This window comes from Petromyzon marinus, chromosome 85, assembly GCF_048934315.1.
Source record: "Petromyzon marinus isolate PM22_M1 ecotype Great Lakes invasive population chromosome 85, UKy_Petmar_22M1.pri1.0, whole genome shotgun sequence".
In the NCBI taxonomy this organism is placed as follows: domain Eukaryota; kingdom Metazoa; phylum Chordata; class Hyperoartia; order Petromyzontiformes; family Petromyzontidae; genus Petromyzon; species Petromyzon marinus.
In genome coordinates, this window is record NC_133750.1 from 6,091,858 (window position 1) to 6,109,356 (window position 17,499).

Below are 17,499 nucleotides of genomic sequence, written 5' to 3' on the forward strand. Positions count from 1 at the left end.
TTGTGGCGGTTGTGGTTGTACTTGGTGGTGGTTGTTGTGGTGATTGTGGTGGTTGTTGTTGTGGTGGTTGTGGTTGTACTTGTGGTGGTTGTTGTTGTGGTGGTGATTGTGGTGGTTGTGGTTGTACTTGTGGTTGTTGTTGTGGTTGTGATTGTGGTGGTTGTGGTTGTACTTGTGGTTGTGCTGGTGGTTGTGATTGTGGTGGTTGTGGTTGTACTTGTGGTTGTGCTGGTGGTGGTGATTGTGGTGGTTGTGGTTGTACTTGTGATTGTTGTTGTGGTTGTGATTGTGGTGGTTGTGGTTGTACTGGTGGTGATTGTGGCGGTTGTGGTTGTACTTGGTGGTGGTGGTGGTGATTGTGGCGGTTGTGGTTGTACTTGGTGGTGGTGGTGGTGGTGGTTGTGGTGGCTGTGGTTGTACTTGGTGGTGGTGGTGGTGATTGTGGTGGTTGTGGTTGTACTTGGTGGTGGTGGTGGTGATTGTGGTTGTACTTGGTGGTGGTGGTGGTGGTGATGGTGGTGGTGGTGGCGGTAGACCTCCTGACCAGCTCACGCTCCAAGCGTGCGCGTCACCACGGTACCGCCCACCGTCAGAAGGCAGTGGTGCTACTCTACAACCGCGCTTGTGACCTGGTCACGGAGCTGGCAGAGCTGCTGGACATCCAGCTGCTGACTGACACCACCATCCTGCAGGTTCACGACTACGCTACACTATACACTACTACACACTATACACTACGCTACACTATACACTACTACACTATACACTACTACGCTACACTATACACTATACACTACTATACACTACTACACTATACACTACTACACTATACACTACACTATACACTACTACACAATATACACTACTACACACTATACACTACACTATACACTACTACACTACAGTATACACTACTACACTATACACTACACTATACACTACTACACTATACACTACTATACACTACTACACACTACTATACACTATACACTACTACGCTACACTATACACTACTACACAACTACATACACTACTATACACTACTCAACACTACTCACACTATACACTAACTACACTACACACCTACACTACTACACACTATACACACTACACTATACACTACTACACTACACTACTACACTATACACTACTACACTATACACTACTACACTATAACTACTACACTATACACTACACACTATACACGACACTATACACTACACACTATACACTACTACACACTATACACTACTACACATACACTATACACTACACTATACACTACTACCTATACACTACTACACTATACACTACACTATCTCTTATACACTACTACACTATACAACTAACACTATACACTACACTATACACTACTACACTATACACTACTATACTATACACCTACTACACACTAACACTATACACTACTACACTATACACTACTATACACTATACACTACTACACACTATACACTACTACACTATACACTACTACACTACACTATACACTACTACGCTACACTATACACTACTACACTATACACTACTACACTATACACTACTACACTATACACTACTACACTATACACTACTATATACTATACACTACTATACACTATACACTACTATACACTATACACTACTACACTATACACTACTATACACTACTACACTATACACTACTATACACTACTACACTATACACTACTACACTATACACTACTACACTATACACTACTACACTATACACTACTATACACTATACACTACTACACTATACACTACTACACTATACACTACACTATACACTACTATACACTATACACTACACTATACACTACTACACTATACACTACTACACTATACACTACTACACTATACACTACTACACTATACACTACTACACTATACACTACTATACACTATACACTACTATACACTATACACTACTATACACTATACACTACTACACTATACACTACTACACTATACACTACTACACTATACACTACTACACTATACACTACTACACTATACACTACTACACTATACACTACTACACTATACACTACTACACTATACACTACTACACTATACACTACTACACTATACACACTACTACACTATACACACTACTACACTATACACACTACTACACTATACACTACTACACTATACACTACTACACACTATACACTACTACACTATACACTACTACACTATACACTACTACACACTATACACTACTACACACTATACACTACTACACTATACACTACTACACTATACACTACTACACACTATACACTACTACACACTATACACTACTACACTATACACTACTACGCTATACACTACTATACACTACTACACTATACACTACTACACTATACACTACTACACTATACACTACTACACTATACACTACTACACTATACACTACTACACTATACACTACTACACTATACACTACTACACTATACACTACTACACTATACACTACTACACTATACACTACTACACTATACACTACTACACTATACACTACTACACTATACACTACTACACTATACACACTACTACACTATACACTACTACACTGTACACTACTACACTATACACTACTACACTATACACTACTACACTATACACTACTACACTATACACTACTACACTATACACACTACTACACTATACACTACTACACTATACACCACTATACACTATACACCACTATACACTATACACTACTACACTATACACTAATACACACTATACACTACTATACACTATACACTACTACACTATACACTACTACACTATACACTACTACACTATACACACTACTACACTATACACACTACTATACACTACTACACTATACACTACTACACTATACACTACTACACTACATTACTACACTATACACTACTACACTATACACTACTACACTATACACTACTACACTATACACTACTACACTATACACTACTACACTTTACACTACTGCACTATACACTACTACACTATACACTACTATATACCACACGCTACACTACTATATGCTACACACTACACTACTATATACTACACACTACACTATACACTACTATATACCACACTACTACACTATACACTACTACACTATACACTACTACACTATACACTACTACACTATACACTACTACACTACTATATCTACTACACTACACTATACCCTTCATGACTGTAAACAAACCCACTACAGTGCTGTGTCTCCTAACCCCGCCTCTATCCCCTCCTCCCCCAGATCTCGTCAATGGGGATCACTCCGTTCTTTGTGGAGAATGTGAGTGAACTGCAGCTCAGCGCTATCAAGCTCGTCACTACGGTGAGACTCGCCACTCACTCCGTCACCACACTCACTCACCGTGCTGGTGGTGGCTGTGGTGGTGGTGATAGTGATGATGGTGGTGGTGGTGGTGATGATGATGGTGGTGATGGTGATGATTGTGGTGGTGGTGATTGTGGTGGTGATGATGGTGGTGGTGATTGTGGTGGTGGTGATGGTGGTGGTGGTGATGGTGGTGGTGGTGATTGTGGTAATGATGATGGTGGTGGTGGTGATGATGATGGTGGTGATGATGATGATGGTGGTGGTGGTGGTGATGGTGGTGGTGGTGATGATGGTGGTGGTGATGATGGTGGTGAAGGTGATGGTGGTGGTGGTGATGATTGTGGTAATGATGATGGTGGTGGTGATTGTGGTGGTGGTGATGGTGGTGGTGGTGATTGTGGTGGTGATGATGGTGGTGGTGGTGATTGTGGTAATGATGATGGTGGTGGTGATGATGGTGATGATGATGATGGTGGTGGTGGTGATGATGGTGGTGGTGGTGATGATGGTGGTGAAGGTAATGGTGGTGGTGGTGGTGATGATTGTGGTAATGATGGTGGTGGTGGTGGTGCAGGTGTTCTCGCGCTACGAGAAGCATCGACAGATCATCCTTGAGGACATCTTCGCCTCGCTTGCACGGCTCCCTACCAGCAAGCGCAGCCTCCGAAACTACCGGTATGGGAGTAGGGGGAGAGGAGGGAGAGGAGGGAGACACGGGGAGACACGGGGAGACACGGGGAGACGCTGGGAGACACGGGAAGACACGGGGAGACGCTGGGAGACACGGGGAGACACGGGGAGACGCTGGGAGACACGGGGAGACACGGGGAGACACGGGGAGACGCGGGGAGACACGGGGAGACACGGGAAGACACGGGGAGACACTGGGAGACACGGGGAGACACGGGGAGACGCTGGGAGACACGGGGAGACACGGGGAGACGCTGGGAGACACGGGGAGACACGGGGAGACACGGGGAGGGGGAGAGGAGGGAGACACGGGGAGACGTAGGGAGACACGGGAAGACACGGGGAGACACGGGGAGACACGGGGGATGGGGAGAGGAGGGAGACATGGGGAGACACGGGAAGACACGGGGAGACACGGGGAGACGCGGGGAGACGCTGGGAGACTCAGGGAAACACGGGGAGTGTGAGATGTGGGAGAGAGAGACGCGGGGAGACACGGGGAGACACGGGGAGACTCAGGGAGACACGGGGAGACACGGGGGAGGGGGAGAGAGAGACACGGGGAGACACGGGGAGACACGGGGAGACACGGGGAGAGGAGGGAGACACGGGGAGACGCAGGGAGACGCGGGGAGACACGGGGAGACACGGGGGAGGGGGAGAGAGAGACACGGGGAGACACGGGGAGACACGGGGAGACACGGGGAGAGGAGGGAGACACGGGGAGACGCAGGGAGACGCGGGGAGACACGGGGAGACACGGGGAGACACGGGGAGGGGGAGAGAGAGACACGGGGAGACACGGGGAGACTCGGGGAGACGCTGGGAGATGCTGGGAGATGCTGGGAGATGCTGGGAGACTCGGGGAGACACGGGGAGACACGGGGAGACTCAGGGAGACGCTGGGAGACGCTGGGAGACACGGGGAGACACGGGGAGACTCAGGGAGACACGGGGAGACGCTGGGAGACACGGGGAGACGCGGGGAGACACGGGGAGACGCGGGGAGACACGGGGAGACGCGGGGAGACGCGGGGAGACACGGGGAGACGCGGGGAGACGCTGGGAGACTCGAGGAGACACTGGAAGACACGGGGAGACTCGGGGAGTGTGAGATGTGGGAGAAAGAGACACGGGGAGACACGGGGAGACTCGGGGAGTATGAGATGTGGGAGAAAGAGACACGGGGAGACACTGGGAGACTCAGGGAGACACGGGGAGACACATGGAGTGTGAGATGTGGGAGAGAGACACACGGGGAGACTCGGGGAGACGTGGGAAGACACGGGGAGACGCGGGGAGACTCAGGGAGACTCAGGGAGACACGGGGAGTGTGAGATGTGGGGGAGAGACACGGGGAGATGTGAGTGGAGCCGGTGATGCTGAGTTAAGACATTCGAACTCCGAGCACCAAAGTGTGCGGACAAATTCTGTCTGAGGCCCACGACACTCCCCACTCACCACTCACTCACTCACCACCCACTCACCACCCACTCACCACGCACTCACCACTCACCACTCACCAACAAACGCACCACTCACCAACACACTCTGTGTGTGAGGTGCTCGCTAACAGCACTTGCCCCTACAGTCTGTTAAGGCTATATGGGGGATCTTTATCTTTGTGTGTGTATCTATGTGTCTCTGTGTGTGTCTCTGTGTGTCTCTGTGTGTATCTATGACTGTGTGTGTGTCTCTGTGTGTCTCTGTGTGTCTCTGTGTGTATCTATGACTGTGTGTGTGTCTCTGTGTGTCTCTGTGTGTATCTATGACTGTGTGTGTGTCTCTGTGTGTGTCTCTGTGTGTGTATCCATGACTGTGTGTCTCTGTGTGTGTGTCTGTGTGTGTATCTGTGGGTGTGTGTCTCTGTGTGTGTGTCTATAACACACTCACCACTCGCCAACACACTCACCAGCACACTCCCCACTCACCACTCACTCACCACTCACTCACCACTCACTCACCACTCACCAACAAACTCACCACTCACTCACCACTCACTCACCACTCACTCACCACTCGCTCACCACTCACCAACACACTCACCACTCACTCACCACTCACTCACCACTCGCTCACCACTCACCAACACACTCACCACTCACTCCCCACTCACTCACCACTCACTCACCACTCGCTCACCACTCACCAACACACTCACCACTCACTTACCACTCACCAACACACCACTCACCACTCCCCACTCACCAACACACTCACCACTCACTCCCCACTCACTCACCACTCACCAACACACCACTCACCACTCCCCACTTACCAACACACTCACCACTCACCAACACACTCACCACTCACTCCCCACTCACCACTCGCTCATCACTCACCACTCACCAACACACCACTCACCACTCCCCACTCACCAACACACTCGCAACACACCACTCACCAACACACTCACCACTCACTCACCACTCACTCACCACTCACCAACACACTCACCACTCACTCACCACTCACCAACACACTCACCACTCACTGACCACTCCCCACTCACCAACACACTCACCACTCACCAACACACTCACCACTCACTCACCACTCCCCACTCACCACTCACTCACCACTCACTCACCTCTCACCAACACACTCACCACTCACTCACCACTCCCCACTCACTCACCACTCACTTACCTCTCACCAACACACTCACCAACACACTCGCCACTCACCAACACACTCACCACACACTCACCGCTCACTACATACACCCTCTCCACACCCTCTGCAGCGTGTGTGTGTGTGACTGCATATTGTGTGTGACTGCATATTGTGTGTGACTGCATAGTGTGTGTATCAATGACTGTGTGTGTGTCTATCCATGGCTGTGTGTGTGTATTAATGACTGTGTGTGTGTATCTGTGTGTCTCTGTGTGTGTCTCTGTGTATCTCTGACTGTGTGTGTGTGTCTCTGTGTATCTATGACTGTGTATGTGTGTCTCTGTGTATCTATGTGTATCTATGTGTCTCTGTGTATCTATGACTGTGTGTCTGTGTGTCTATGACTGTGTCTCTGTGTGTGTCTCTCTGTGTGTCTCTGTGTATCTATGACTGTGTGTCTCTGTGTGTATCTATAACTGTGTGCGTGTCTCTGTGTGAGTCTCTGTGTGTCTCTCTGTGTGTGCCTCTGTGTGTGTCTCCGTGTGTGTCTCTGTGTGTGTCTCTGTGTGTGTCTCTGTGTGTGTCTCCGTATGTCTCCGTGTGTGTCTCTGTGTATCTATGACTGTGTGTGTCTTTGTGTGTGTCTCTGTGTATCTATGACTGTGTGTGTCTCTGTGTGTGTCTCTGTTTGTGTCTCTGTGTATCTATGACTGTGTGTGTCTCTGTGTCTGTGTGTGTCTCTGTGTCTCTGTGTGTGTCTCTGTGTGTGTCTCTGTGTGTGTCTCTGTGTATATATGACTGTGTGTCTCTGTGTGTGTCTCTGTGTGTATCTATGACTGTGTGTGTCTCTGTGTGTGTCTCTGTGTGTGTCTCTGTGTGTATCTATGACTGTGTGTGTCTCTGTGTGTATCTATGACTGTGTGTGTCTCTGTGTGTGTCTCTGTGTGTGTCTCTGTGTGTGTCTCTGTGTGTGTCTCTGTGTGTATCTATGACTGTGTGTGTGTCTCTGTGTGTATCTATGACTGTGTGTGTCTCTGTCTGTGTCTCTGTGTGTGTCTCTGTGTGTATCTATGACTGTGTGTGTCTCTGTGTGTATCTATGACTGTGTGTGTCTCTGTGTGTATCTATGACTGTGTGTGTCTCTGTGTGTATCTATGACTGTGTGTGTCTCTGTGTGTATCTATGACTGTGTGTGTCTCTGTCTGTGTCTCTGTGTGTGTCTCTGTGTGTGTCTCTGTGTATCTATGACTGTGTGTGTCTCTGTGTGTATCCATGACTGTGTGTGTGTCTCTGTGTGTGTATCTGTGTGTATCTATGACTGTGTGTGTCTCTGTGTGTATCTATGACTGTGTGTGTCTCTGTGTGTGTCTCTGTGTGTGTCTCTGTGTGTATCTATGACTGTGTGTGTTCTCTGTGTGTGTCTCTGTGTGTGTCTCTGTGTGTGTCTCTGTGTGTATCTATGACTGTGTGTGTCTCTGTGTGTATCTATGACTGTGTGTGTCTCTGTGTGTGTCTCTGTGTGTGTCTCTGTGTGTATCTATGACTGTGTGTGTCTCTGTGTGTGTCTCTGTGTGTGTCTCTGTGTGTCTCTATGACTGTGTGTGTCTCTGTGTGTATCCATGAATGTGTGTGTGTCTCTGTGTGTGTCTCTGTGTGTATCTATGACTGTGTGTGTCTCTGTGTGTGTCTCTGTGTGTGTCTCTGTGTGTGTGTCTGTGTATCTATGACTCTGTGTGTGTCTCTGTGTGTGTCTATGACTGTGTGTGTGTGTCTCTGTGTGTGTCTATGACTGTGTGTGTGTCTCTGTGTGTGTCTCTGTGTGTGTATCTATGTGTGTGTCTCTGTGTGTGTCTCTGTGTGTGTCTATGACTGTGTGTGTGTCTCTGTGTGTGTCTATGACTGTGTGTGTGTCTCTGTGTGTATCTATGACTGTGTGTGTGTCTCTGTGTGTATCTATGACTGTGTGTGTCTCTGTGTGTGTCTATGACTGTGTGTGTCTCTGTGTGTATCTATGACTGTGTGTGTGTCTCTGTGTGTATCTATGACTGTGTGTGTGTGTCTCTGTGTGTGTCTCTGTGTGTGTCTCTGTGTGTGTCTATGACTGTGTGTGTGTCTCTGTGTGTATCTATGCCTGTGTGTGTCTCTGTGTGTATCCATGACTGTGTGTGTGTCTCTGTGTGTATCCATGACTGTGTGTGTGTCTCTGTGTGTGTCTCTGTGTGTCTCTATGACTGTGTGTGTGTGTCTCTGTGTGTATCCATGACTGTGTGTGTGTGTCTCTGTGTGTGTCTCTCTGTGTATCTATGACTGTGTGTGTCTCTGTGTGTATCTATGACTGTGTGTGTGTCTCTGTGTGTATCCTTGACTGTGTGTGTGTCTCTGTGTGTATCTATGACTGTGTGTGTGTGTCTCTGTGTGTGTCTCTGTGTGTATCTATGACTGTGTGTGTGTGTCTCTGTGTGTGTCTATGACTGTGTGTGTGTCTCTGTGTGTGTCTCTGTGTGTATCTATGACTGTGTGTGTCTCTGTGTGTGTCTCTGTGTGTATCTATGCCTGTGTGTGTGTGTCTCTGTGTGTGTCAGGCTGAACGGGATGGATGGCGAAGGGCAGCAGTTGCACATCCAGATGGTGTCTGCGTTGGTGCTGCAGCTGATCCACTGCGTGGTGAAGCTGCCCCCCGGCTGCTCCCGCTCAGAGGCGCCCCCCCACAACGGAGGGGACGCCGGGGGGGGCCACGGGGGGGGTCACGACCTCGACCACGACACGGGTGGCGGCAGCAAGGTGACAGGCGGTGGTGGTGGTGGTGGTGGTTGTGTGAGTGTGGTGGTGGTGGTGGTGTGGGTGTGGTGGTGTGGGTGTGGTGGTGGTGGTGGTGTGGGTGTGGTGGTGTGGGTGTGGTGGTGGTGGTGTGGGTGTGGTGGTGTGGGTGTGGTGGTGGTGGTGGTGTGGGTGTGGTGGTGGTGCTGGTGGTGTGAGTGTGGTGGTGGTGGTGTGGGTGTGGTGGTGTGGTGGTGGTGGTTGTGGTGGTGTGGGTGTGGTGGTGGTGGTGTGAGTGTGGTGGTGGTGGTGTGGGTGTGGTGGGTGTGGTGGTGTGGGTGTGGTGGTGGTGGTGGTGTGGGTGTGGTGGTGTGGGTGTGGTGGTGGTGGTGGTGTGGGTGTGGTGGTGGTGGTGGTGTGGGTGTGGTGGTGGTGCTGGTGGTGTGAGTGTGGTGGTGGTGGTGTGGGTGTGGTGGTGTGGTGGTGGTGGTTGTGGTGGTGTGGGTGTGGTGGTGGTGGTGTGAGTGTGGTGGTGGTGGTGTGGGTGTGGTGGTGGTGGTGTGAGTGTGGTGGTGGTGGTGGTGTGGGTGTGGTGGTGTGGTGGTGGTGGTGGTGTGGGTGTGGTGGTGGTGGTGTGAGTGTGGTGGTGGTGGTGTGGGTGTGGTGGTGTGGGTGTGGTGGTGGTGGTGGTGGTGGTGTGAGTGTGGTGGTGGTGGTGTGGGTGTGGTGGTGTGGTGGTGGTGGTTGTGGTGGTGTGGGTGTGGTGGTGGTGGTGTGAGTGTGGTGGTGGTGGTGTGGGTGTGGTGGTGGTGGTGTGAGTGTGGTGGTGGTGGTGGTGTGGGTGTGGTGGTGTGGTGGTGGTGGTGGTGTGGGTGTGGTGGTGGTGGTGTGAGTGTGGTGGTGGTGGTGGTGTGGGTGTGGTGGTGTGGGTGTGGTGGTGGTGGTGTGGGTGTGGTGGTGTGGTGGTGGTGGTTGTGGTGGTGTGGGTGTGGTGGTGGTGGTGTGAGTGTGGTGGTGGTGGTGTGAGTGTGGTGGTGTGGGTGTGGTGGTGGTGGTGGTGTGGGTGTGGTGGTGGTGTGAGTGTGGTGGTGGTGGTGGTGGTGTGGGTGTAGTGGTGGTGGTGGTGGTGTGAGTGGTGGTGGTGGTGTGGGTGTGGTGGTGCTGGTGTGGGTGTTGTGGTGGTGGTGGTTGTGTGGATGTGGTGGTGGTGGTGGTTGTGTGGGTGTGGTGGTGGTGGTTGTGTGGGTGTGGTGGTGGTGGTGGTGGTGTGGGTGTGGTGGTGTGGGTGTGGTGGTGGTGGTGTGGGTGTGGTGGTGGTGGTGGTGGTTGTGTGGGTGTGGTGGTGGTGGTGGTGGTGTGAGTGTGGTGGTGGTGTGGGTGTGGTGGGTGTGGTGGTGTGGGTGTGGTGGTGGTGGTGTGGGTGTGGTGGTGGTGTGGGTGTGGTGGTGGTGTGGATGTGGTGGTGGTGTGGGTGTGGGTGTGGTGGTGGTGTGGGTGCGGTGGTGGTGGTGTGTAGGTGTGGTGGGTGTGGTGGGTGTGGTGGGTGTGGTGGTGTGGGTGTGGTGGTGGTGGTGGTGGTGTGGGTGTGGTGGTGTGGTGGTGGTGGTTGTGGTGGTGTGGGTGTGGTGGTGGTGGTGTGAGTGTGGTGGTGGTGGTGTGGGTGTGGTGGTGGTGGTGGTGGTTGTGTGGGTGTGGTGGTGGTGGTGGTGGTGTGAGTGTGGTGGTGGTGGTGGTGTGGGTGTGGTGGGTGTGGTGGTGTGGGTGTGGTGGTGGTGGTGTGGGTGTGGTGGTGGTGTGGGTGTGGTGGTGGTGTGGATGTGGTGGTGGTGTGGGTGTGGGTGTGGTGGTGGTGTGGGTGCGGTGGTGGTGGTGTGTAGGTGTGGTGGGTGTGGTGGGTGTGGTGGGTGTGGTGGTGTGGGTGTGGTGGTGGTGGTGGTGGTGTGGGTGTGGTGGTGTGGTGGTGGTGGTTGTGGTGGTGTGGGTGTGGTGGTGGTGGTGTGAGTGTGGTGGTGGTGGTGTGGGTGTGGTGGTGGTGGTGTGAGTGTGGTGGTGGTGGTGGTGTGGGTGTGGTGGTGTGGTGGTGGTGGTGGTGTGGGTGTGGTGGTGGTGGTGTGAGTGTGGTGGTGGTGGTGGTGTGGGTGTGGTGGTGTGGGTGTGGTGGTGGTGGTGGTGTGAGTGTGGTGGTGGTGGTGTGGGTGTGGTGGTGTGGTGGTGGTGGTTGTGGTGGTGTGGGTGTGGTGGTGGTGGTGTGAGTGTGGTGGTGGTGGTGTGGGTGTGGTGGTGGTGGTGTGAGTGTGGTGGTGGTGGTGGTGGTGGTGGTGTGGGTGTGGTGGTGTGGTGGTGGTGGTGTGGGTGTGGTGGTGGTGGTGTGAGTGTGGTGGTGGTGGTGGTGTGGGTGTGGTGGTGGTGGTGGTGGTGTGGGTGTGGTGGTGTGGGTGTGGTGGTGTGGGTGTGGTGGTGGTGGTGTGGGTGTGGTGGTGGTGGTGGTGGTGGTTGTGTGGGTGTGGTGGTGGTGGTGGTGGTGTGAGTGTGGTGGTGGTGGTGTGGGTGTGGTGGGTGTGGTGGTGTGGGTGTGGTGGTGGTGGTGTGGGTGTGGTGGTGGTGTGGGTGTGGTGGTGGTGTGGATGTGGTGGTGGTGTGGGTGTGGGTGTGGTGGTGGTGTGGGTGCGGTGGTGGTGGTGTGTGGGTGTGGTGGGTGTGGTGGGTGTGGTGGGTGTGGTGGTGTGGGTGTGGTGGTGGTGGTGGTGGTGTGGGTGTGGTGGTGGTGGTAGTGGTTGTGTGGGCGTGGTGGTGGTGGTGGTGGTGGTTGTGTGGTGGTGGTGGTGTGGGTGTGGTGGTGTGGTGGTGGTGGTTGTGGTGGTGTGGGTGTGGTGGTGGTGGTGTGAGTGTGGTGGTGGTGGTGTGGGTGTGGTGGGTGTGGTGGTGTGGGTGTGGTGGTGGTGGTGGTGTGGGTGTGGTGGTGTGGGTGTGGTGGTGGTGGTGGTGTGGGTGTGGTGGTGGTGGTGGTGTGGGTGTGGTGGTGGTGCTGGTGGTGTGAGTGTGGTGGTGGTGGTGTGGGTGTGGTGGTGTGGTGGTGGTGGTTGTGGTGGTGTGGGTGTGGTGGTGGTGGTGTGAGTGTGGTGGTGGTGGTGTGGGTGTGGTGGTGGTGGTGTGAGTGTGGTGGTGGTGGTGGTGTGGGTGTGGTGGTGTGGTGGTGGTGGTGGTGTGGGTGTGGTGGTGGTGGTGTGAGTGTGGTGGTGGTGGTGTGGGTGTGGTGGTGTGGGTGTGGTGGTGGTGGTGGTGGTGTGAGTGTGGTGGTGGTGGTGTGGGTGTGGTGGTGTGGTGGTGGTGGTTGTGGTGGTGTGGGTGTGGTGGTGGTGGTGTGAGTGTGGTGGTGGTGGTGTGGGTGTGGTGGTGGTGGTGTGAGTGTGGTGGTGGTGGTGGTGTGGGTGTGGTGGTGGTGGTGGTGTGGGTGTGGTGGTGGTGGTGTGAGTGTGGTGGTGGTGGTGGTGTGGGTGTGGTGGTGTGGGTGTGGTGGTGGTGGTGTGGGTGTGGTGGTGTGGTGGTGGTGGTTGTGGTGGTGTGGGTGTGGTGGTGGTGGTGTGAGTGTGGTGGTGGTGGTGTGAGTGTGGTGGTGTGGGTGTGGTGGTGGTGGTGGTGTGGGTGTGGTGGTGGTGTGAGTGTGGTGGTGGTGGTGGTGGTGTGGGTGTAGTGGTGGTGGTGGTGGTGTGAGTGGTGGTGGTGGTGTGGGTGTGGTGGTGCTGGTGTGGGTGTTGTGGTGGTGGTGGTTGTGTGGATGTGGTGGTGGTGGTGGTTGTGTGGGTGTGGTGGTGGTGGTTGTGTGGGTGTGGTGGTGGTGGTGGTGGTGTGGGTGTGGTGGTGTGGGTGTGGTGGTGGTGGTGTGGGTGTGGTGGTGGTGGTGGTGGTTGTGTGGGTGTGGTGGTGGTGGTGGTGGTGTGAGTGTGGTGGTGGTGGTGGTGTGGGTGTGGTGGGTGTGGTGGTGTGGGTGTGGTGGTGGTGGTGTGGGTGTGGTGGTGGTGTGGGTGTGGTGGTGGTGTGGATGTGGTGGTGGTGTGGGTGTGGTGGTGGTGGTGGTGTGGGTGCGGTGGTGGTGGTGTGTAGGTGTGGTGGGTGTGGTGGGTGTGGTGGGTGTGGTGGTGTGGGTGTGGTGGTGGTGGTGGTGGTGTGGGTGTGGTGGTGTGGTGGTGGTGGTTGTGGTGGTGTGGGTGTGGTGGTGGTGGTGTGAGTGTGGTGGTGGTGGTGTGGGTGTGGTGGTGGTGGTGGTGGTTGTGTGGGTGTGGTGGTGGTGGTGGTGGTGTGAGTGTGGTGGTGGTGGTGGTGTGGGTGTGGTGGGTGTGGTGGTGTGGGTGTGGTGGTGGTGGTGTGGGTGTGGTGGTGGTGTGGGTGTGGTGGTGGTGTGGATGTGGTGGTGGTGTGGGTGTGGGTGTGGTGGTGGTGTGGGTGCGGTGGTGGTGGTGTGTAGGTGTGGTGGGTGTGGTGGGTGTGGTGGGTGTGGTGGTGTGGGTGTGGTGGTGGTGGTGGTGGTGTGGGTGTGGTGGTGTGGTGGTGGTGGTTGTGGTGGTGTGGGTGTGGTGGTGGTGGTGTGAGTGTGGTGGTGGTGGTGTGGGTGTGGTGGTGGTGGTGTGAGTGTGGTGGTGGTGGTGGTGTGGGTGTGGTGGTGTGGTGGTGGTGGTGGTGTGGGTGTGGTGGTGGTGGTGTGAGTGTGGTGGTGGTGGTGGTGTGGGTGTGGTGGTGTGGGTGTGGTGGTGGTGGTGGTGTGAGTGTGGTGGTGGTGGTGTGGGTGTGGTGGTGTGGTGGTGGTGGTTGTGGTGGTGTGGGTGTGGTGGTGGTGGTGTGAGTGTGGTGGTGGTGGTGTGGGTGTGGTGGTGGTGGTGTGAGTGTGGTGGTGGTGGTGGTGGTGGTGGTGGTGTGGGTGTGGTGGTGTGGTGGTGGTGGTGTGGGTGTGGTGGTGGTGGTGTGAGTGTGGTGGTGGTGGTGGTGTGGGTGTGGTGGTGGTGGTGGTGGTGTGGGTGTGGTGGTGTGGGTGTGGTGGTGTGGGTGTGGTGGTGGTGGTGTGGGTGTGGTGGTGGTGGTGGTGGTGGTTGTGTGGGTGTGGTGGTGGTGGTGGTGGTGTGAGTGTGGTGGTGGTGGTGTGGGTGTGGTGGGTGTGGTGGTGTGGGTGTGGTGGTGGTGGTGTGGGTGTGGTGGTGGTGTGGGTGTGGTGGTGGTGTGGATGTGGTGGTGGTGTGGGTGTGGGTGTGGTGGTGGTGTGGGTGCGGTGGTGGTGGTGTGTGGGTGTGGTGGGTGTGGTGGGTGTGGTGGGTGTGGTGGTGTGGGTGTGGTGGTGGTGGTGGTGGTGTGGGTGTGGTGGTGGTGGTAGTGGTTGTGTGGGCGTGGTGGTGGTGGTGGTGGTGGTTGTGTGGTGGTGGTGGTGTGGGTGTGGTGGTGGTGGTGGTGGTGTGGTGGTGGTGTGGTGGTGTGGGTGGTGGTGGTGGTGGTGGTTGTGTGAGTGTGGTGGTGGGGTTGGTATGGGTGGTGGTGGTGGTGGTGGTGGTGTGGGTGTGGTGGTGGTGTGGGTGTGGTGGTGGTGTGGGTGTGGTGGTGGTGGTGTAGGTGTGGTGGTGGTGGTGATGGTTGTGTGGGTGTGGTGATGGTTGTGGGTGTCTGTTGCTCCGCATGAAGCTTCAGGTCTTCTCGGCCACAGTCATGCCCTCCCTTCTCTACGCTTGCGAAACGTGGACCCTCCTAATGGAACATCTTCGCCGGTTAGAAACATTTAGGCTGGCCTGCCTACGATCCATCCTGGGTTTAACCAGACTGGATTGTGTGAGGAGCTCACAAATAATTTAAAATCTGGACAGTCCCATCGGTGAGCTCCAGGCAAGGCTGCGTTGGCTGGGCCATGTAGCCCGCATGCCCAACCACCGCATGCCGAAACAGCTTTTGTTTGGGAGGATAGAGGGGGCTAAACGGGCATGGCACGGGCTAGAGAAGAGATGGAGTGATGTGGTACAGGTGTACGTGGAGCTGAGTGGACTTGCCGATGACTGGTACCAGCGGTGTCAAGATCGGCCTCTGTGGAGGAGGCTCGTGAAGGATGCTACTGGGCAGTTGGAGGCAGTCGCCCTCCAACAACAACGGAGGGCGGAGGAGCGACGCTCAGAACAACGAGCGGAGCGCCGGGTGGCTAAAGCACAGCGGGTTGGCACAGTAGGGGGGCACAGGTGGTGCATCAGCCAGTCATCTCAGTCAGTCGACCCGTGGCACCTGGGTCTGCCCCGTGACCTCCTGCCAGCGGGCGTTCGACACTTCACGTGGCCTCAGGGTGCACATAGCCTGGCACAAGCGTCGTGGTGACGTCACCGCCACTTAGTGGCGAATGGCGGTTGTTGTGTGTGTCTGTGTGTGTATGTAACTGTATCTGTGTGTATGTATATCTGTATGTGTGTGTGATACAGCTGGACACTGACGGGCTGATCACCAACTCGTACTCTGTGTATCTGTGTGTGTGTATCTGTGTGTGTGTATCTGTGTGTATCTGTGTGTGTGTATCTGTGTGTGTGTATCTGTGTGTGTGTATCTGTGTGTGTGTATCTGTGTGTGTGTGTGTATCTGTGTGTGTATCTGTGTTTGTGTATCTGTGTGTGTGTATCTGTGTGTATGTATCTGTGTGTGTGTATCTGTGTGTGTGTATCTGTGTGTGTATATAGCTGTGTGTGTGTATCTGTGTGTGTGTGTATATATATCCGCATGTGTATCTGTGTGTGTGTGTATCTGTGTGTGTATATCTGTGTGTGTGTATCTGTGTGTGTATCTGTGTATGTATATATCTGTGTGTGTGTGTGTATCTACGTGTGTGTGTGTATGTATCTGCGTGTGTGTGTGTATATATCTGTGTGTGTATGTATCTGTGTGTGTGTATCTCTGTATCTGCGTGTGTGTGTATCTGTGTGTGTGTGTATATATATCTGTATGTGTGTGTATCTGTGTGTGTGTGTATCTGTGTATCTGTGTGTGTAGCTGTGTGTGTGTATAACTGCGTGTGTGTGTATCTGTGTGTGTGTGTATATATCTGTATGTGTGTGTATCTGTGTGTGTGTATCTGTGTGTGTAACTGTGTGTATCTGTGTGTGTGTGTGTATATATCTGTATGTGTGTGTATCTGTGTGTGTGTATCTGTGTGTGTAACTGTGTGTATCTGTGTGTGTGTGTGTGTATATATCTGTATGTGTGTGTATCTGTGTGTGTGTATATATCTGTATGTGTGTGTAACTGTGTGTGTGTGTAACTGTGTGTGTGTAACTGTGTGTATCTGTGTGTGTGTGTCTGTGTGTGTGTATCTGTGTGTGTAACTGTGTGTGTGTAACTGTGTGTGTAACTGTGTGTATCTGTGTGTGTGTGTGTATCTGTGTGTGTAACTTTGTGTATCTGTGTGTGTGTGTTACAGCTGGACACTGACGTGCTGATCACCAACTCGTACTCTGTGTATCTGTGTGTGTAACTGTGTGTGTGTGTGTAACTGTGTGTGTGTAACTGTGTAACTGTGTGTGTAACTTTGTGTGTGTGTCACTGTGTGTATAACTGTGTGTGTGTAACTGTGTGTGTATCTGTGTGTGTAACTGTGTGTGTGTGTGTAACTGTGTGTGTGTAACTGTGTGTGTAACTGTGTGTGTAACTGTGTGTGTGTCACTGTGTGTATAACTGTGTGTAACTGTGTGTGTGTGTAACTGTGTGTATCTGTGTGTGTGTGTCACTGTGTGTGTAACTGTGTGTGTGTGTCACTGTGTGTGTAACTGTGTGTGTGTAACTGTGTGTGTGTAACTGTGTGTGTAACTGTGTGTGTAACTGTGTGTGTGTCACTGTGTGTATAACTGTGTAACTGTGTGTGTGTGTAACTGTGTGTATCTGTGTGTGTGTGTCACTGTGTGTGTAACTGTGTGTGTGTGTAACTGTGTGTGTAACTGTGTGTAACTGTGTGTGTGTGTAACTGTGTGTGTGTGTAACTGTGTGTGTATCTGTGTGTGTATGTATCTGTATGTGTGTGTGTAACTGTGTGTATCTGTGTGTGTGTGTATCTG

General features: G+C 53.0%; 1 protein-coding gene across 1 annotated transcript in view; it reads left to right on the top strand.

Annotated features, from left to right (window-relative positions):
- Positions 1-17,499, top strand: part of NIPBL (NIPBL cohesin loading factor) — a 199,954-nt gene that overhangs the window by 90,314 nt on the left and 92,141 nt on the right. The window contains exons 21-24 of the mRNA XM_076057949.1: positions 535-692; positions 3,290-3,370; positions 3,951-4,051; positions 9,268-9,396. Of these exons, the coding sequence (XP_075914064.1) occupies positions 535-692; positions 3,290-3,370; positions 3,951-4,051; positions 9,268-9,396 (469 nt within the window). The remainder of the gene's footprint in view (positions 1-534; positions 693-3,289; positions 3,371-3,950; positions 4,052-9,267; positions 9,397-17,499) is intronic.